Genomic DNA, 18,777 nt, shown 5'->3' with positions numbered 1-18,777 from the left:
ATGCAGTTGCTGAGAGAGAGAGAGAGAGAGAGAGAGCATCCCATAGATTGCAAATAGTAGCGGGCTGTAAGTTACCCTCACCTTCCTCAACCTTGTCATGCAAAAGTTCCACTGGATTAAATGTAGCGGTTTGTTTTTCCTTTAGGAATTCTGATTCCAAGCCCCGAGGTGCTGGGGCCCAGAGCCCACAGCATGGACAGCTGTTTCCCTCTTAGCTTTTATGCACCTCTTCTGATGACTCACATCATGTGATTTCAAAAGCAAAACCCTGTCTTTCAGAATCTTACTTGTGCAAGCCCATGACCTTTGGCATCGCCAAGATGCGTGCAAACCCCCCCCCCAAACACCTCTGTTCCTATGGCAACATTAAATCTGTGCTTCCAGTTTCAAAAGGCAGCTAATGTTACGATGGAAATGGAGTTTTGGAACAAACTGATTTGGGCAGCCCCTCCACGCCATGCACAATGCTGATTGGGCCTTTTTGTAATTTTGCACATGTGAATGCATCCCCTCTCTCTCCCTCTCTTTGTCAAAAGGAGTCCCACCGTGTATTGAAACCCCCTGCACCCAATGGCTCGCCGTTTCTCTCTTTTTGAAAGGCTGAGAACAATTAGAAAATGCAAGTTTCAGGAAATTATATCGGTTGCCACATTTATTCCATTTGCATTAGTCTCTTTGCAATCTTGTTTTTCAGCCACCTCCAAAGCTGCACAGCGGAGTCTTCAGTCCAGAATTCCAGGACTTTGTGAACAAATGGTGAGTTCAGTTCTTGAGCCCTTTATTTTCAGAGGAAAATTTTGTGTGTGCATTTTTAAAATGTATTTCGGGTGAACTAATAAAAAAAGTTTTTTTGCTTTTTGGAAAGGATCCTAAGCAGACTGGGTCAAGACACATCTGGATTTCCTAAATCGCAGTCATCTTTCCTATTAATTTAACATGGGAGGGGAACCTATGGCCCACAGGCCTAATTAAGGCCTGCAAGGCTGTCTCAACCAAGACTCACCCACCTGCTATCATGAATGCTGCCACTTGTGGGGCAGGTAAAGGCAGGGCTTGGATAAAAGGGGCTTTGCAGGCATCATCGATCAGCGGGGCCTGCAAAGCTGTTGCGCAGCACTTCCCAAGCACTGTCAGCTGATCGTCAGCACCTGGGAAGAGCAGCGGTCAGCTGATTGTCAGCACTTCCGTAGAGCTGTGCCCAGCACTGACAGTCGCCCGTTTTCTTGATGCTAGGGAAGCACTGTGCACACTTTTATGCCCTTGTGGTCTGGTTTCAGACAGCATGGGCGAAAACAAGACCCCTGACATCCACCTAAGTTGGGCCTCAGGTGTGTGCCGAGGTAAGGAGCTGGTCCCCTGGCCAGATCCAGTTCCGCACCCCTGATCCAACACAAAGTACAACCCAGGGGGACGTTCTCTTGCACAATCCCCTTTGGAATGGGCAGGAGCCATGCAAGAGTTGCCATCTGGAGCTGTGCCTTCTGGGGCAAGCCTGGCCTTGGGGAGATAGATGGGGCTGTGGGCAACAGTGTCCTCTCCCCCCACCCTTCTCCTGTAACTTTTGTCAGATGCTGAGCACTGACACAGCAGCAGGAATGTGTCAACTTTCCTTTATTTATGCAGCTTGGTCAAGAATCCGGCGGAGAGGGCAGATCTCAAGCAGCTTATGGTGAGTAGAAACACATTTCTCCACTAAAAGCATTCTGAAGCTTTCCAAGATTCCTCTGTGGCCACTTTCTGATCTCTGGCTTCTGATCAGAAGTCACCAAGTGAAATTCAACATCATTCCTAGGGAGGCGGGTATGAAAAGGGACCCCGTCTGGCCTCTTCCTGTGCAAGGAAAATGCTATTGGCTCCTGTAACATGGTTGCTGATGAGAACATAACGCTGCCCCCTCCCCTCTGGTTGCCTCAAAGCAAACTGTTTTCTTGGCTGTTCCTTCTCTGTCCCTTTGCATCCTCTAGGTCCACACATTCATTAAGAGATCAGAAGCAGAGGAAGTGGATTTTGCAGGGTGGCTGTGTTCAACCATAGGCCTTAACCAGCCTAGCACCCCGACCCACGTGGGAGGAGTCTGAATATTGAACTACCAGAGCAAAGGATATGCCAAGCACTCCTGATCCTCCTCCTCCTCCTGTGCCATCTTCATTCCAAGTGGAACTTGACCAGGAGTCGTCGTAACACCACCCCCGCAAGACCCACTGAAACAAACTGGAATGGCGCCTGGTGGAAGCCACCTCCTGTTCCATCTGTTTAAAGCAATGCTGTTTTGGTCCCGTTTCTCAAAGCTTCTGTCTATTGAAAATGTGCATTTTTCCCCACCGCCACCACCACCTCCCCTTTAAGCAAAAAAGATCTCCCTACTTCTAGCATGCGCCAATTTCTTTTTTCCCATGTCTCTTCTTTTCCTCTTTGGGGTTCTAAATTAACAGCTGTTGTGTTTGATTACTTATTTGTTAACTGACCAAACGTGATGCTTTTCAAGTGATAGCGATTTGGCAAATTTGGACTGGATGTTGGATCTCCTTTTGCAAGTGGGAAATGCTGCTGGAGCTGCTTCCTTCTCACCTCTGCTAGGTTGTTTTTGACCGTGAGCCTTTTTGTAACTTTGGTGGTACCTTTTTCCAAGTCTTGCTTAGCCAGTGTTGCAGGCAGAACAGTTACAGACGCCCTGAATCAAGCCTCTCCAAAGCATGTATTTGCTGCTGCTGATCTGAGATTGGAGTTACGAATAATGGTTCTGATCTTTCTGTTTGTATAACAGACTCTTGGTAAATGTGTGCAGGGCCCTGAGCCATAAACTGCCACACACACCCCATTCCTCGCTGCCGCCCAGGTCAACATACAGAAATCTGTTGACACCTTCTATTTATTTTTAAGAGTCTTGTTGGATATGTCTGGGATCGCTTAGTGAGGTACACCTGCCCCTTCCAGTTAATTTGGTATTTGTATTTTGAGAACAGGTGAAAAGAGAACTATCCCTCAGACAGAATCAACGGCTTTTTAATTAAAAAAAAAAAATACATCAGAACTGTTTTCCCTTCTAGGTCAACTGATGTTTGATATGACAAATTGTGCATACTTGGTGTCTGAAAATTCTTTTAATTGTTTTATTCTTTCAGATGTTTCATCTTACACTAATAAATATGTCATGAAGTTACTTCAGGGAGTGGATTATTAATTGTGATTGATTGGTACTGAGACTGATCCAAGGCATTTGACCAAAAAAAAATGGGGGGGGGGTCTTCTCCAGCCCTGCCATCTGGGACCTGCTCATCCTCTTCCTTCAAGGCACATCCTCTCTTATTCAATTTGTAGACTTTCTTCCATGTTTCCTGCCTCAGTCTGTTGAGCATGGAGCATGATGCACCAAGCTAACTTCTTCACACACAGTACAGTTAAGGTAGACGTAGCAACAGCCACCAGCATGGATGCCTTTTAAAAAGGAATAGACAAATTTATGGAGGAGGACAGGGCTGCCAATGGCTACTAGCCGTGATGGCCACGTCCTGCCTCTGAATGCCAATTGCTGGAAAGCACAAATGGGGAAGACTGCTGTTGCGCTCAGGTCCTGCTTGCAGATTTCTCATGGGCATCTGGCTAGCCACTGTGAGAACAAGATACTGGACCTTATGGGCCGTTGGCCTGATCCAGCAAGGACATTCTTAGTTCTTATGGTATTTCAGCCAAGTAGGACATGTGCAGCAAACAAAGCTTCTGTTCAGAATCTTCCCTGGCCACGTGTTCCAGGGGATACTTATAATGCTACATCCCTGCAAACTGACTTTTGGTGCATGTGATTATTCATTTCACCTCCGGGCCAGTGACAGAGAAAGGGATACCCAGCTGCTCACACACACAAAGCTGGGTTCAGCCCCATCCTGCAGCACTTAGGATCACCTTGGCTGATGTTCTGCTATTCTACTGTAACCTGGCACGTGAGCGATGCTGAGACTGGATCCCAGATGCATGAAAAAAAGGACTCCCGGGGCAGACAACCCCGAGCAAATTCTCATGGCAAAAGGCTTGCCTCGCTCGCTCGTTCTAAGCCCACCTTTTTGCCTGCAGTTGGAAAAAGAACGAGGAGAGGAAAGCACCTGGAGGCAGAGAAGACATGGAAGAAAAGCATCCAGAAGCAAGACAAACTTCACTCCTCCTTCACGGAGAGAAAAGAAAGGCTGCTGGGTTGGGAAGCAGGAAGTAGCGGAAGCAGGAAGTAGCAGCAGCAGCTGCGTCTTCTTTACCAACACAGAGCTAAGGGAGGCTGGGAGGAGGAGCTCTCCAGCTCCAAGGACTGGCAGCCACTACAGGCACTCGGCATCCTTGGCTTCTCTGTCTTCAAACTGGAGGCTTCCACTCTTGGTAACAGCACATGAATTGTTTGTAGCAGAACGTCTCTTCAAAAATCCTTAGGTAGAAGCCAAGGACACACTCTAGAAGGAAGGCTCATTGCAGTAATGCTTGTGCTAGTCAAACTACATAATTGTAAAAAAAAAAATCGAGCACCCCATCGATGGCAAGGAAGCTCTGATTTTAGGAAGATCAACAGTCTCCACTCCAGTTTGTACACAAGTACAGTCCTCCGACTATTCCGCATGCCCCCTTCAGAAGGAAAAGCTCCAGCGCTTTAAAATGTCACACGTGATTACTTGTAGACCACTCATAAAGGGTCTGAAGCTTTATACAATGGGCCAAAGGAAGTTAGAATCTAGGGGTGTTATATATAAGCTGTGGCTGTTTCTCGTGAACACCACAGCAAATGCTATAGGCAAAGAGTCCCGAAGTACTGCTTCCTTTTGTTAAATCTGTATAGTTTACGAGGTTGGGTAGTGCCATTCAATTAGACTTAATGACTTTCCATCTATTTTTACCAGCAATGGATGCCTTCATGGGTAGATTATTGCTTTGGGAGTTGCACGTTGCACCTCCCAAATGCTACTTGGTACAAGGAGGGAATCATGCTACATAGTGATACATCAACATTGCATTCTCCCAACACCCCTCTCGGAGAGTTCATCGCTGGCTCTGGAAGCCTTTGGGAAACCGGCCGCGCTTACAAATGTAGTTTGGTTGCTGTAGCACCAAGCAAAGTCTGATGATATTTTCTTGAATGGCAGACAGGGAGGGTTCCTGAGTCTGGGATAATAAGGCTGCTGTGTGCCTCGCTTCATGAATCAGATTCCTCCTCCTCTTCCTCCTCCTCCTCACCAACGTGCATTTGTAACTGCAATTTAGTTTGATTGATGGCGGCTTCGTTGTCCATCTGTCCATGAGCAGACACAAAATAAGAACCTGATCACTTCAGGATAAGAACACAAACAAGAGAGGGCCTCCTACCTGAGAGATACAACAAGCTGTGTAACCATTCTCAATGCAGGCAGGCCTGGCACCGTCACTGCCTTTAGACATCAGGCAAAAACATTTTTATTCACCCAGGCCTTGTGAATTTAATTTTCTGTTTGCTTTTAGTCAGGTGGGGAGAAGTTGGATTTTGTTTTTATGTAGTTTGAGTATTTTATAATGTTTTTATTCCTGTTACTATTTTTTTAAGTTGCTTTGAGTTTTCAATTTGAAAAAAGCAACTAATAATAATACATCTTTCATAGCTTTTTTACAAAAACAAAGCATGCTGGATCAGACCCAAACCCAGCATTCTCTTTTTGCCAGGTCCCACTCTCACGTGGAAAACTCAGAGCAGCCAAGATGAGGCAAGGCAGACGCAAGCCTCTTAGGCGCTGGGGGGGGGGATGTGCATTCACAGATCTAATCCATTTAATTCAGGGGAAACTCTGGCGCTCCAGTTGTTTCAGACTCCAACTTGCATCAGCACCAGCCAGCGCAGCCAACGGTCAAATCAGAGGACCAGGCATTCCCCTTAACCCTGATTTAACACAGTTGCTTGTTGCGCTGTTTCAAAGGCAGCAATGTTTGTTGGTTATTAAGCAGGGATGGGAGCCCTCCAAATATTTCTGGACTACAACGCCATCATCCCTGGCCATTGGCCACACTGGCTGGGGCTGATGGGAACGGTAGTTCAACAACACCTGCAGGGCCACAGGTTCCCCCATCCTTGTTCTCAGATTGCTTCTATTCCCCCAGTGACCCCACGCAGTCAAGACCTCACAACAATGAATACGCCTGGCTCCTTGGGATCACCAGGGAACGGACGTAATTGGCATGGAATGATGCTCTAAATAAGCGCACATTTCACTGCCTCTCTTTTGGTTTTGCTCCCCAACAATGCTATGGACCATGCAATCGGCTCCAGTACTATCTGGCACGGGAGACCATCTCCTTCCCAGTCAGGAGGAAATTGTCGCTAACAGGATTAGTGCCTGGTATTTTGCACCTTCTCAGTAGCCTTCGACAAGGCACAGTGGTCTCTCTTGGCCTTCCTCCCAACAGAGAACAGCGGGGGCCTTACGTTTTGATGCTCTTCCATCTCAGTAGCAGGAGGTATGGTCATGTTTCCTTCTCTGGCGCTGATCATGGACTGAAGGGCCAACTCTTCCACCTAGAAATGTTTTAAAGAATTGTGAAGATACACAGTGAAATATACCAGTCTGGTGCCCTCCAGAAATTTTGGACTACGCTGTACTGGCCGATGGGAGTTGTAGTCCAAAACATCTGGAGGACACCAGATTGGCACTGTTCCATTTCATCACTCAAAGCCAGGGAAAATTAGCATGTAGCAAAAATTCCATGGGGCCTAAAAAATACAAATTCTGTAAGCTCCTAGGAATGTAGGAAGCTGCTTATTCCCAGTCAGACATTGGTCCATCTAGCTCAGTACTACCTGCACTGACTGGCAGTGGCTCTCCAGGGTTTTGGGCAGTGGGTCTTTCCCAGCCCTATCTGGCAATGTCAGGAATTGAACCTGTGACCTCCTAAATGCAAAACAGATGCCCTACCCTTCAGCTACAACCCTTTTCCTGTAGGCAAATCATGCAATTCCCCACTCCGATTAAAAAAACCACAATCTAATAGGATTCATTAGATGGCAGGTACAAGCAATTGTCGAGATCAGCACAAGAGGGAACAGCTTAATGGAAACCACTTCACCCGCATGGAGTTAGTTCCTCCCAATTTCTGGAATATAACGTAGTGGTAGCGTATTATTTAGGATGAGGAACAAACAACTTGAGCTGGATGGAGTTAAGTGAGGGAACAGGAAGGTGGGTAGCTGTGAACAAAATAATAATGAACTCTCCATCACCAACAACCCTCGTAGCCATTCTTGTTTCATCAAGCAAAACTCCACAGGGAGCTTCCCCTTTGCAAGCCCCGCCAGATGGATGTAGAGAGCATGGCCCACAGATTTACAGAATTATTGAATTGTAAGGACTAGAAATGTCTTTTTTGTTTTTCTTTTAAAGGCTAGATTCTATGCTTGCAAGGCGCACTTACAGGCACATGGAATGCACCCATGCCCAAACAATAGCAATCGGCATAGCATCTAGCACTCTGTACATGCCAGAAAGCTTAAGCCCTAATCTCTTCCGGAAAGTGCATTCCCTGCCTGTCTATTTATAATTCTGCCCCTTTTGTGTGCGTCTGTCTCTCCCCCTCTCTTCCTCATACCACAGCCTTAGCACCCAGCTGACAGCTGTACGAATACTCCCAAAACCTTGTGGCATTTAAAAGAAACACGGCAAACAACAGGTTTGGTGTGAGGCTGGTCAAGCCCTTTTAAGGCTACAGGCTGCACAGGAGGAAGCGAACTGCCACACAGTTTGGTCTATGGGCTGGCATCTTTGAAGGACTCATTTTTAGACACAAAGAGCTTTGTGTAGAAGTCTGAGGCCGAAGTGGCTTACAAGGGATGGGGAATTTGGCGCCCTCCAGCTGTGGTGGGACTACCAACTCCCATCAACCTCAGCCAGCACAGCTAACAGATGCTGCAAGGTGTAGATGTAGTCCAGCAACGTCTGGAAAGCCACAGGTTCCTCGGCCCTGGCCTACACAACCCACCTGGTGTGTTCAGAGCTGTCACAGAAGCTCTGATCCAAGTTCCTTCTATCCTCTGAAACTAGGTTACTGAAAGGAGCAAGACTGTCTGATTTACAGCAACTTCACTTTTGTATTTACTGTACAGTGTTTTACTTGTTGTAAACCGCTATGATGTTTTTAAATGAAATAGCAGTATACCAATACAGTTATAAATAAATAAAATAAACTTCCCTGTGGAATTTTCTCTTTTCTGCTGCTTTTTTCTATCTCGGAGGTCTTTGAGAGGCAGGATATAAATATTACAAGGTTGTCTTCAACTAATGTTTACTCAGAGTAAACCCATTGAAATTAATGAACCTAAGTTAGCCTCGTCTCATCTTGTGAGATGAGATTATGTGACCTAAATTAGTCAAGTCTACTAACATCAACGAGTCTAGTCTGTGTAGGACTAGCATTGAATACCACACAATGCCTAATTTATGATGTATGCTAATACGCTTCTCTGATACAGTTGTTATCTTTTCATACCGGGCAATAGTTTGAGTGTGACTTAATTGGATCTCAGTTCCTTAAGGCCACTGATTCCAGTGAGTCTACTCTGAATATGAATAATGTTGGATATCACCCACTGAAATGTCGGCGTTACCAATGAAATCACCTCGAGAAACATGAAATGAGATACCAATATTTTTTAAAAGATAGATGGAGCGAGAAATGCCAGATGTCCAAGCTGGATTTAGAAAGGGAAGAGGCACCAGAGATCACATTGCAAACATACGTTAGATAATAAAACGGACCAAGGAATTTCAGAAGAAAATCACCCTGTGTTTTATAGATTACAGCACAGCCTTTGACTGTGTAGATCACGAAAAACTATGGAATGCTTTAAAAGAAATGGGGGTGCCACAGCATCTGATTGTTGTGATGTGCAACCTATAGTTTGGACAAGAGACTACTGTAAGGACAGAATAGAGAAACCAACTGGTTCCCAATCAGAAAGGGTGTAAGACAGGGGTATTATCACCTTATTTGTTTAATCTATACGCAGAACATATCATACGGAAAGCGGGATTGGACCAAAATGAAGGAGGTGTGAAAACTGGAGGGAGAAATATCAATAATTTAAGATATGCAGACGACACCATACTACTAGCAGAAACCAGTAATGATCTGAAACAAATGCTGATAAAAGTTAAAGAAGAAAGCACAAAAGCAGGACTACAGTTGAAAAGAAGACTAAAGTAATGACAACAGAAGATTTATGTAACTTCAGAGTTGATAATGAGGACACTGAACTTGTCAACGGCAATACCATGGTACTGTCATTAACCAAAATGGAGACAATAGTCAAGAAATCAGAAGAAGGCTAGGACTGGGGAGAGCAGCTATGAGAGAACTAGAAAAGATCTTCAAATGCAAAGATGTATCACTGAACACTAAAGTCAGGATCATTCAGACCATGGTATTCCTGATCTCTATGTATGGATATGAAAGTTGGACAGTGAAAAAAGTGGGTAAGTTATGTACCAGTTGCAGCTTCCGGACCGTTTTCAAGGGTAGCCCCACGTAGAGCGCATTACAGTAGTCTAGGCGAGAGGAGACCAGGGCATGTACCACCGATGGGAGCAGATGATTGGGAAGGTAAGGGCATAGGCTCCATATCAGATGGAGCTGATACAGTGCCGCCCGGCTCACAGCCGAGACCTGAGCCTCCATGGACAGCTGGGAGTCAAGAATGACCCCCAGGCTACAGACCTGGTCTTTCAGGGGCAACTGTACCCCATTGAGCACCAGGTCCAAATCCCCTAATCTTCCCTTGTCTCCCAAGAACAGTATCTCACTTTTGTCAGGGTTCAGCTTCAGTTTATTCCTTCCCATCCAGCCACTCACCGATTCCAGGCACTTGGATAGGGTTTCTACAGCCAACCCCGGTGAAGATTTAAATGAGAGATAGAGCTGTGTGTCATTCGCATATTGGTGACACTGCAGCCCAAATCTCCTGATGACAGTCCCCAGCGGCTTTATATAGATGTTGAACAGCATTGGGGAGAGGATGGAGCCCTGTGGCACCCCACAAGTGAGAGGTCATGTGGCAGCTTCCTAGGCTTACGCGTGTTAAGGATGCCGCTCCATGGATGTGGCTCACCACCATCTGCCAGCAAGCCTGCGGCCAACCCTCCCAATAAGCCTCCCCGGGTTTCCCGCTCTGCTGGCTGCAACAGATACGAGCCAAGCGACAGGCCGAGGAAACGCGTGCACACGTGCAACTGCACAGCCACGCCCATGCCCTAATTTGCATATGCAAACGAGTCTTCCCCCCCCCGTCCCCATCTCCTCCCCCCAGCACCCATAGAGACAGGCAAGCAGGCGGCCCGGGAAGCCCCGCCTGGCCCCCGCGCGAGCCTTTCGGCTCCTGCTCCATCGTCCCCGGACCTTGAGCCGGTTGAGCTGGTCGTGCAGCGCCGCTTTGACCCGCAGCAGCGTCTCCTCCTCCTTCCGCAGCTCCTGCAGGCGGCTCAGCATCCTGCCGCCGCCGCCGCCGCTACTGTTGCTACTTAGGCTGCGCGGAGTGATGATGTCTCGTCGTCGCGGCCCCCGGGTGTTCGCTTCCTGCCCGGAAGGAAGGGAGCAGCGCCATCTTGCACGAGGGCGGAAACGTTAGGGAACTCTTTCCTCCCATTGGACGTTCCGCCCTTCCGATGGCAAGAGTTCCCATTTTAACACAGCACAAGCAGCAGAGATTGAAAACTGCGGGGGTGGGAGGATCATAAGAGCCTGCTGGATCAGGCCAGTGGCCCATCTAGTCCAGCATCCTGTTCTCACAGTGGCCAACTAGGTGCCTGGGGGAAGTCCGCAAGCAGGACCCGAGTGCAAGAACACTCATAGAACACGCATAGAACAGAATAGAGTTGGTAGGGGCCTTTAAGGCCATCCAGTCCAACCCCCTGCTCAGTGCAGGAATGCAACTTAAAAGCATCCCTGACAGGTGGCTGTCCAGCTGCCTCTTGAATGCCTCGTGTTGGGAGAACCCACCACCTCCCTAGGTCATTGGTTCCATTGCCCCACCGCTCTAACAAGTTTTTCCTGATGTTCAGCCAAAATTTGGCTTCCTGCAACTTGAGCCCATTATTCAGTGTCCTGCACTCTGGGATGATCCGGAAGAGATCCTGGCGCTCCTCTGTGTGGCAACCTTTCAAGTGCTGTTCTATCTCCCCTCAGTCTTCTCAAGGGTAATTATGCACACTTCTTTCAGTCTCTCCTCAAAGCCCTCCGAGGACAGACTGAAAGAACGGATACAAAGGAAATCTTTTTTTGCCCTTCACGATAGGATTGGTGCAGTGAGATCTCTCCAAATATATCAGGGGTCAGGTTTAGCTAGAATCTTTATTTCCAATACTAGCCTATTTGCACAGTGTATTCAAAGTAGCGCACCCCCTTTTGTGGACTTTAGTGGCACCATCCTCTGGGTCCCACTGCAGAATGAGAGAGCAAAGCATGGGACCCCAACAAGGCACATTTCCATCCAGCTGAGCAGTGGCTGTCAGCTTAAGGAACAAGACTGCTTTTGCTGGGACAAATTACACAGCTACCTCTCTGGATAGCCAAAGCAGCAGCTAACACATTTTGACCCGGTCAACACTGGACAGCACGAGAAAACCCTGGAAATGGCTTAATTACTTCACATGTTGGCCTCTTGTAACACCCCATTCCTCATCTGTAGTATTCCTATAGCAATGGGCTCCTACAGTTATTTGGGTTTTAAAAGATTTATACCACTACCACCCCACCATTCCCATGTAAGGGAGTTCCTTCTTCCTGTAGCTCATAAACTTGCTCCCGCAACAGGTATTGATGGACACCAACCTGAATGGCTTTAAAGGATTAAGCCTTATCCTCCATGAAATTGTCAATGGCTATGAGCCACCAATGGCTGCTGGAGAGAGCATGCTTGTGCATGCCAGTTACAGGAAACCACAGGAGGGCACAGAGCTTTTGCGCTTATGTTCTACATACAGGCTTCCCAGAGGCAGCTAGTTGGCTGGATGAGCCACTGGCCTGATCCCAAAAGCTCTTCTTCTATCCCTTCCATTCCATGTACACAATGCTCAGAGTCAGTATACAATAACTCAAGCATTCACACCACAGTAAGCACAATTTTTGGGGGGTGGGGGGTGGGAATCACTTTCAACTAAATTCCAACTGCAACTCTTTCTGCATTTTTATGCATACAAGAAATTGGCAGCAGCTACAAAATCCACAGATAGAAAGGTGCCCTCCTGTACCACACAAGGCACAACTTGTATTTCTTCCTGGTATTGCACATCTGGAAACCCTCTCAGACAACTATTTAAACCCCCTTAACTCCCTCTAATTCCCATTCCGTATTTCTCTTGAACATTTTAAATGGTTATCACAGTGAGTTGAAATTCTCATTAAACCCTTCACCTCCCCATCACTCTCCCCCCAAAAAAACTTTGCTTGAACTCGAATGTCAACCTTCCTCGGTGAAGTTCATGTGTCAATCTTGTGTGCTGCGAGAACTCTCATGAAGAGTAACTCACAACTTAAGTCATATCACACTACTTCAGAGTACAGCTTGCATTTTATTGAGCACTACAAGTAAGGGTGGTCTCCAAAAATATGTAACATGTTGATGTGCCTTTTTGAGACAGGCACATCTGGGGCTTCAGGCCAAATATTCCATAAAAATGTATTAACCAGCTTCTGAATTTCCATTCCATCCTTTCATGATTGAAGAGCATCAGTGCAAGTGACAGCAAAGAAGACAGCACTCTGGATAGATTTGTTTTTTATTAACTGTAATCCACAGTACAGCCCTTTTCAGCACTGAAGCAAACAAGCACTGAAGCTTCTTCTATTCATGCTGCAGTTTCAGTCTTTGCAGCTGCAGCCTGAACCTTTGCTTTCCCCTTTGCGGCTTTCTCTTCTCTGAGCTTGTGCTGTAGAAACAGAAATAGAGACTATTATAGCTCTTCATGTTTTTAAAACAAGAAATGCAATTTCAGTCCAATGTTTAACCACACTTACATTCTTCGCATGGCGCAGAATGGTGTCGCGCCTCTTAGTCTTGGCATATGGATTCAGTTTAATCATAACTCTCAAATTCTTCAGTGGATTCTTCTTAAGAACTCTGCGGTGAATCTTTTTCCTGCAGAAGAAGATTGGATGAGTACATAGCCCTTGGATTGATTGGCACGCTACCCTTCACTGTGCAGTCCCAGGATGGGTTAGGTTATGTACAGCTCAACATATCATCACACCGTAAAAGATCCCCAAGGTTTATTAGACCAAACACAGATACTAGGGAGAGAATGTGTGAGCAGCAAATTGACAGATATTGTTACACAAAGTATGTTTTCATCTACTAAAGATGACAAGTTTCCACCCTGGGCTCCTGCTGAGGAAGGCCGGGATATAAATAAAGTTTTAAACCTAAAATTAAAAGTACAACCCTGCATTTCCCCTCTTCTCATTTTTGTTCCAGAAAACACCCAGCCAAAACCCAGAGTGCATCACTTGAAGTACTACTTAACCTAAAGATTTAAAACAGACACTAACTTTGGTGCACGTAGGGCCTTCTGGATCTCTTGGCTTTTCAGAATTCTTCCAAGATCTGTATTGGTCATCTTGTGCATTGGCAGGCTGCATTTAAGTACAGGTAAGTTACAGCACTGAGAACCTTCTCACTCACTCACAAATAAATACACATACATAATCTCCTTCACTAGAAAAAAGCATTGTCTAATATATTCCAAACAGCACCCAATTTTTCATGTGAGCACCCTTCCATTTGCCAGAAGCAGGGCAAGGGAAAACTCCAAAAGGAGATCTTTCCCACTCAAATAAGAAAGCCCCAATCTGAAGCAGGAACAACCACCAGCCTCCTGCCCCAACTGGGATTTGAACCCATCTCCACTATTTCCTGTTACCCCATCCAAGCCTTACACCTGGGGAACAGGAAGCCATTCACTGCCGGCTACCCTCTCCCCCTTGATAACCTTTTTTCCCCCTGGAAAAGGAGGTATTGGAGGGGAGACTACACTGGGATTTTCCAATGAGTGTTCATATTGAACACTCAACAAGTCTACTGCATGACCAATTGCAATACTTGAAAACTCCCAATTTATTTGCAGGGCAACCAACGCCTCAAGTCAGAAGTCAAGATAAAACAAACCCAAACTCAACCTTAAAAACAAGCTTACTTGTAGTCACTCTTCAGGGTGGCCGACTTGCGCCAAGTGCCATACAAATCATCCAACTTGCGGAAAGCACTTTCAGTCCAAATGCAGAAACGTCCAACATGGCCACCAGGAGCAAGCCTCAAAAGGTTCAACTTGTTGACATCAAGAAGAGTAATCCCTATCAGAAAATAGCACAGTGTATGTGTTTTATGTACACATCGTCATGTACCCTCTATTCTGCTTAAGGAATAAGTTGTTTCCTTACTGTCCAATGCATTGGACTTAGAAAGTGAGGGAAACATGCCCTGGTGATGTGCCTCCGATAGTATTCCCTCCTAAAGATTTACCCCCAATCTGGATATTTAGTCAGAACTTCCACCAAATCATGTGTTTCAGAAACACGGACCAATGAAGTGGAATATCATCATTTTGGACACCCTTCCTGTCCACAACCTCCATCATGCATCTTAGATGGTAATTTAAAAACTACCTGGGATATTCCTGAAAGCTTTTATGATGCCATTGTCCTCACTGTAGACAATGCAGGGTCCCCTGCGCTGGATGCGACGGCGGTTCCTCATTTTACCCTTGCCTGCACGCATACGCTGAGAGGCATAGACCTGGGTGGAAACAAACCACATTTTGTGTAAAAAGCAATTAAGTCACCACTTTCAGGATCAACAAGTGTCCTTCTGCAACTCAGAACTTCACCATCACCACTGTTCATCTGAAACACGGACCAGTGAAAAATTCATCATTTTGCATAGTCAACAGTAATTAAGCTGATAAATGCTTATATCTGAATTAAACTTCAAGAACATTCTTTCGTTAGATACACAGCCCAACTATGTTGTACAAAATTAAGTGGGCACCACTGTAATATGTTGGAACTTCGAACGGAATGTATTGGTTTTATCAACCCACATGCTATTCACTGACACTCCTTGTTTTTGCAACTAATGCTCAGCTCACCTTTTTGATATCATTCCAGGCTTTCAGCTTCTTAAGCAGCAGAACAGCTTCCTTAGTTTTCTTGTAGCCCTCGACTTTGTCTTCAACTACCAAGGGAAGTTCTGGAATCTCCTCAATGCGGTGGCCTGATATATGGAGAGTTTTGGATTTAAGTTCATATCGACTAGGATGGCAAAAAATATCACTTTCTGGGTTTATTAACGAACACAAACTAAGAAGAGCAAGAAACTCCAACACGTCTGCTAACCTTAAAACATGCTTATGCCTCAGTTTCTCCAAAAGAACTCCTAACTGTCCCTTAGGCACATTAATCAAGTACCTTCTACTTCAGGAGTGGCTAACCTGTACCCCTCCAGGCAGAGAATGTTAAGACTACACATCAACTCCCATCCCTCACCATGGGCCATGCTGGCTGGGGCTGATGGGAGTTGCGTGTCCAACATCTGGATGGACACAGGGTCAGGGAAAGCCTGGGTTAGCCACCTTAGTCTACGAACACCGACCATCCCACAACTACAGCTCTGCCACATTGAACACATACATTAATGCCTCTATATCAGCCTTTCCCAACCAGTGTGCCTCCAGATGTTGTTGGACCACAATCCCCATCTTTCCTGACCATTGGCAATGCTGGCTGAGGCTGATGGGAGTTGTGGTCCAACAACATCTGGAGGCACACTGGTTGGGAAAAGCATGCTTACCTTTTGACATAACAAGCGCCGGAAGGGCTGAAGCTGCCAGAGCAGAGCAGATGGCATAGCGCTTCTGAGTTACATTCACCCTACGGTGCCAGCGTCGCCAAGTCTTGGTCGGGGCAAACATGCGACCTCCACGACACATCTATTTATCCAGTGTAAAGGATGGAACCAGAGTATTTAATGTGGAATACCCCCCCTTTCATTCTTGCTCAGAATTAGCTGATCATCAACCATCTGTACCAGCCTAATGACAGCAGGCAACTGTCACTGTATACAGAGTAAGGCGCAAATTACGACATCATAGCAAGTACAATCCCTCTACTCTTTTCAAACCACCAAAACAATATCTCAAATTATGCACGGCATTCCATTCAATTTAGGCTCCTGGCCACTAAGGCTTATGTTTCATACACACAGTAATACTGTTATCATATAATAAATCATAATTATATTTCAATTCATCAGATTTTAGGTTTTGAGGACATGCTAGGGAAAGGCAGATGGAATCAAGGATACATTGCCAAAAGCACCCTGGCCGGATCGATGAGTTCCACCTCCACGAACCCTTGGGATACGAGCAACTGCTCTTCCAGTACCCCAAGATTCAGCACTGGTCTGATGCCCTGAAAAAAGAAATGTACACCATTAAATCATTAATTACTAATTCACATGGTCTGGGTCATTTTCCTGAAGGTGTAATAGCCAACACCAGAACTTCCACTGTTACCACCGAATTCAAAAACATGGACCAACTAAGTGGAATGTCATCATTTCAGCAAGGAACACACTTACAACTGCAATCTGGAATTAGCAAGCCATTTTTTCAGAAACTGTAACTATACCAAAATGTAAAAAACAAAAACAGGATGCCTAGATCTACAAACGCCTATAATACGTCCCATATTCTACAAGGGTTTACTTCATATCTCACCCCGACCTTGTATATACTCACCTGGTAAATATGGGTGACATGTAACAGTGTACGTGTGAGTGGACTGGCGAAGGAGGAATAGAGCATTGCATCACCTAATATGGAAACCAAGAGGGCTACCAGAGGGTGGGGAGCTGCCCGCTTTGTGCATGGCACAGAAGTGCAGCAGGCTGGAGAAGGGACAGGGTTCTTCATCCTTCCTGTGTCAGCTCCCAGCAGGCTAGTAATTTTCATGGGCTCATTTACAAGGCTGCATCTCAATCCAGACAACTACAACTGAGGCAGTCTTCACTTTGACTGCCTGCTTTTATTACTTTAAAAACCACTAGGAGACTTGACACATCACCTGTACTTTCTCGCTAGTATTAAATTCTCCATCATAAGAAACACGTTATTACAAATCTTACCTGCAAGCTCGCTGACAGCATAGGGCTGCCTGTTGTTCTTCCGCAAATTGGTGTGAACAAAGTTCACAATATCTGGGCGAATGGGAGCCTTGAATACAGCAGGCATGGTGACATTTTTACCCGACACTTCCCCCTTTTCAGAGTATACCGACACTAATGGACGAGTACATGCCTGGGAGGGGGGAAGACAGAGATGCAAATTCTTAAAAACAAGCAACTAATGTTATTGCAGTTCAACAACAGGACAAATATTGCTCAGTCTCACAAAGTCTTCAGCTCAATGGCAACAGTATGTAGACAGCAGGCTACTGTCCCTGAATACCAGATACGATGCAAATTACAACATCATAGCAATATACGCACTGTGTACATGCACAAGATATTCAAATAAAGAATGGACGGGCCTGTATGTGGATGGGACATCCACGGCCACACCATCCTCTACGGCCGTAGATCGTTCTATAGAAAAATCGTCATGCTTCATACATGGGGTTGTAAAACACATTTCACGTATCCGAAAAAGAGAGAAAAAGTCCCAGGAAGGGAAAGAAAACACTCTCCCTATTCCAGGCCCCAATGTCTCCAATGATACTGCCCCTCCTCAGCCAGCTCCTGGCTGGCTAAAAATGCTCCTCTAGGTAGGGTTGGGAGAGGACCCTGCCTGAAAGCCTGGAGAGCCGCTGCCGGTCAATGTAGACAGCACTGAGCAAGATGGACCAGTCGTTTGACTCTGCCTGAGGCAGCTTTCGACATCCCTATTTAAACCAGCCTTTTAATTCCCCTTCATGAGGACTGGAATCTTGGTTTAGTGGAAGGGCCGTAGCTCCGTGGCACAGCCCTTGCTTTATATGCAGAAGTTCTCAGGTTCAATCTCTGGCCTCACCAGGTAGGACTGGGAGAGGCCCCTTCCTGAAACGCTGCAAGGCCACTTCCAGTCAGTGTAAACAGTACTGAGCTAGATGGACCAACCGTCCATCTCAGCTGAAGGCAAGTTCCTATACTCCTATAAAACCACGGAACTAATAAATATTATGAAGGGGCACAGCTCAGTGGTAGAGCATCTGCTCTGCACGCTGGAGGTCCCAGATCCAGTCCCCAGTGGCATCTCGAGACCCCTGCCTGAAACCCAGGAGCCGCTGCCAGCCAGTGTAGGCAATGCTGAACTACATGTGCAGTGGTCCGGCTCGGCATAAGGCAGCTTCCTATGTTCCCTCGGCCCACGATCGGTGCCTGTTTCCGCGAGGAAAGGAAACGGAGGACAAAACAGACAGGCAGCCCGGCCTAGCCAGGCTTCCACGCGGCGGCTCCTCCGCTCCAAGATGGCGCCTGGCCGGCCTCTCTCGCCGCTCGCCCCCGCCTGCCCTTCTTCTTCTCCCTCCTCTCCCCCAGCGCCGCTCCTCTAGCACGGCGGCCCTCGGGTGTCCTCCGCCCTCTCGGCCTCCCCGCCGGCCCAGCCGCCAGTCCCTTCCCCGCTCACCATGATGGCGACTAGCGGAGGAGCCCCCCGCACAGGTTCTCTCACCACCTCGGCCCCAGCCGGAAAAGGAAGGACTCGCCACAGCTGCCTCCCTTTTGCCGCTTACGCTCCTTCCCTCTCCTAGCTCCGCCCGCTCCCA

General features: G+C 46.7%; 3 protein-coding genes and 4 non-coding genes across 7 annotated transcripts in view; 1 reads left to right on the top strand and 6 right to left on the bottom strand.

The window, feature by feature from the left end:
* Positions 1-3,160, top strand: part of MAP2K1 (mitogen-activated protein kinase kinase 1) — a 46,048-nt gene extending 42,888 nt beyond the window's left edge. The window contains exons 9-11 of the mRNA XM_061595128.1: positions 695-756; positions 1,624-1,669; positions 1,965-3,160. Of these exons, the coding sequence (XP_061451112.1) occupies positions 695-756; positions 1,624-1,669; positions 1,965-2,078 (222 nt within the window). The 3' untranslated portion in view covers positions 2,079-3,160. The remainder of the gene's footprint in view (positions 1-694; positions 757-1,623; positions 1,670-1,964) is intronic.
* On the bottom strand, positions 2,986-10,558 carry SNAPC5 (small nuclear RNA activating complex polypeptide 5). Its single transcript, XM_061595131.1, has 3 exons — positions 10,384-10,558; positions 6,425-6,514; positions 2,986-5,263 (listed from the first exon to the last, which is right to left on the bottom strand). Exons 1-3 carry the CDS (start codon positions 10,471-10,473, stop codon positions 5,168-5,170), a joined length of 276 nt encoding a protein of 91 aa, XP_061451115.1. The 5' UTR covers positions 10,474-10,558; the 3' UTR covers positions 2,986-5,167.
* Positions 10,559-12,743: 2,185 nt separating this feature from the next.
* RPL4 (ribosomal protein L4) lies at positions 12,744-18,747 on the bottom strand. The gene is made up of 10 exons (XM_061594875.1): positions 18,639-18,747; positions 17,162-17,333; positions 16,340-16,446; positions 15,827-15,965; positions 15,126-15,250; positions 14,644-14,773; positions 14,175-14,331; positions 13,531-13,614; positions 13,000-13,120; positions 12,744-12,911 (listed from the first exon to the last, which is right to left on the bottom strand). Exons 1-10 carry the CDS (start codon positions 18,639-18,641, stop codon positions 12,831-12,833), a joined length of 1,119 nt encoding a protein of 372 aa, XP_061450859.1. The 5' UTR covers positions 18,642-18,747; the 3' UTR covers positions 12,744-12,830.
* On the bottom strand, positions 14,516-14,586 carry LOC133370129 (small nucleolar RNA SNORD18). Its single transcript, XR_009759080.1, has one exon. It is a non-coding gene; the product is annotated as a small nucleolar RNA SNORD18 (small nucleolar RNA).
* LOC133370131 (small nucleolar RNA SNORD16) lies at positions 16,030-16,129 on the bottom strand. Its single transcript, XR_009759082.1, has one exon. It is a non-coding gene; the product is annotated as a small nucleolar RNA SNORD16 (small nucleolar RNA).
* LOC133370130 (small nucleolar RNA SNORD18) lies at positions 16,528-16,599 on the bottom strand. The gene has a single exon (XR_009759081.1). It is a non-coding gene; the product is annotated as a small nucleolar RNA SNORD18 (small nucleolar RNA).
* LOC133370133 (small nucleolar RNA SNORD16) lies at positions 17,414-17,514 on the bottom strand. Its single transcript, XR_009759084.1, has one exon. It is a non-coding gene; the product is annotated as a small nucleolar RNA SNORD16 (small nucleolar RNA).
* Positions 18,748-18,777: the final 30 nt, after the last annotated feature.

The sequence above is a fragment of the Rhineura floridana genome, chromosome 14 (genome assembly GCF_030035675.1).
Source record: "Rhineura floridana isolate rRhiFlo1 chromosome 14, rRhiFlo1.hap2, whole genome shotgun sequence".
In the NCBI taxonomy this organism is placed as follows: Eukaryota; Metazoa; Chordata; class Lepidosauria; order Squamata; family Rhineuridae; genus Rhineura; species Rhineura floridana.
The sequence above is the reverse complement of the archived record's forward strand: the minus strand, read 5'-3'. Positions and strand labels throughout refer to the sequence as shown.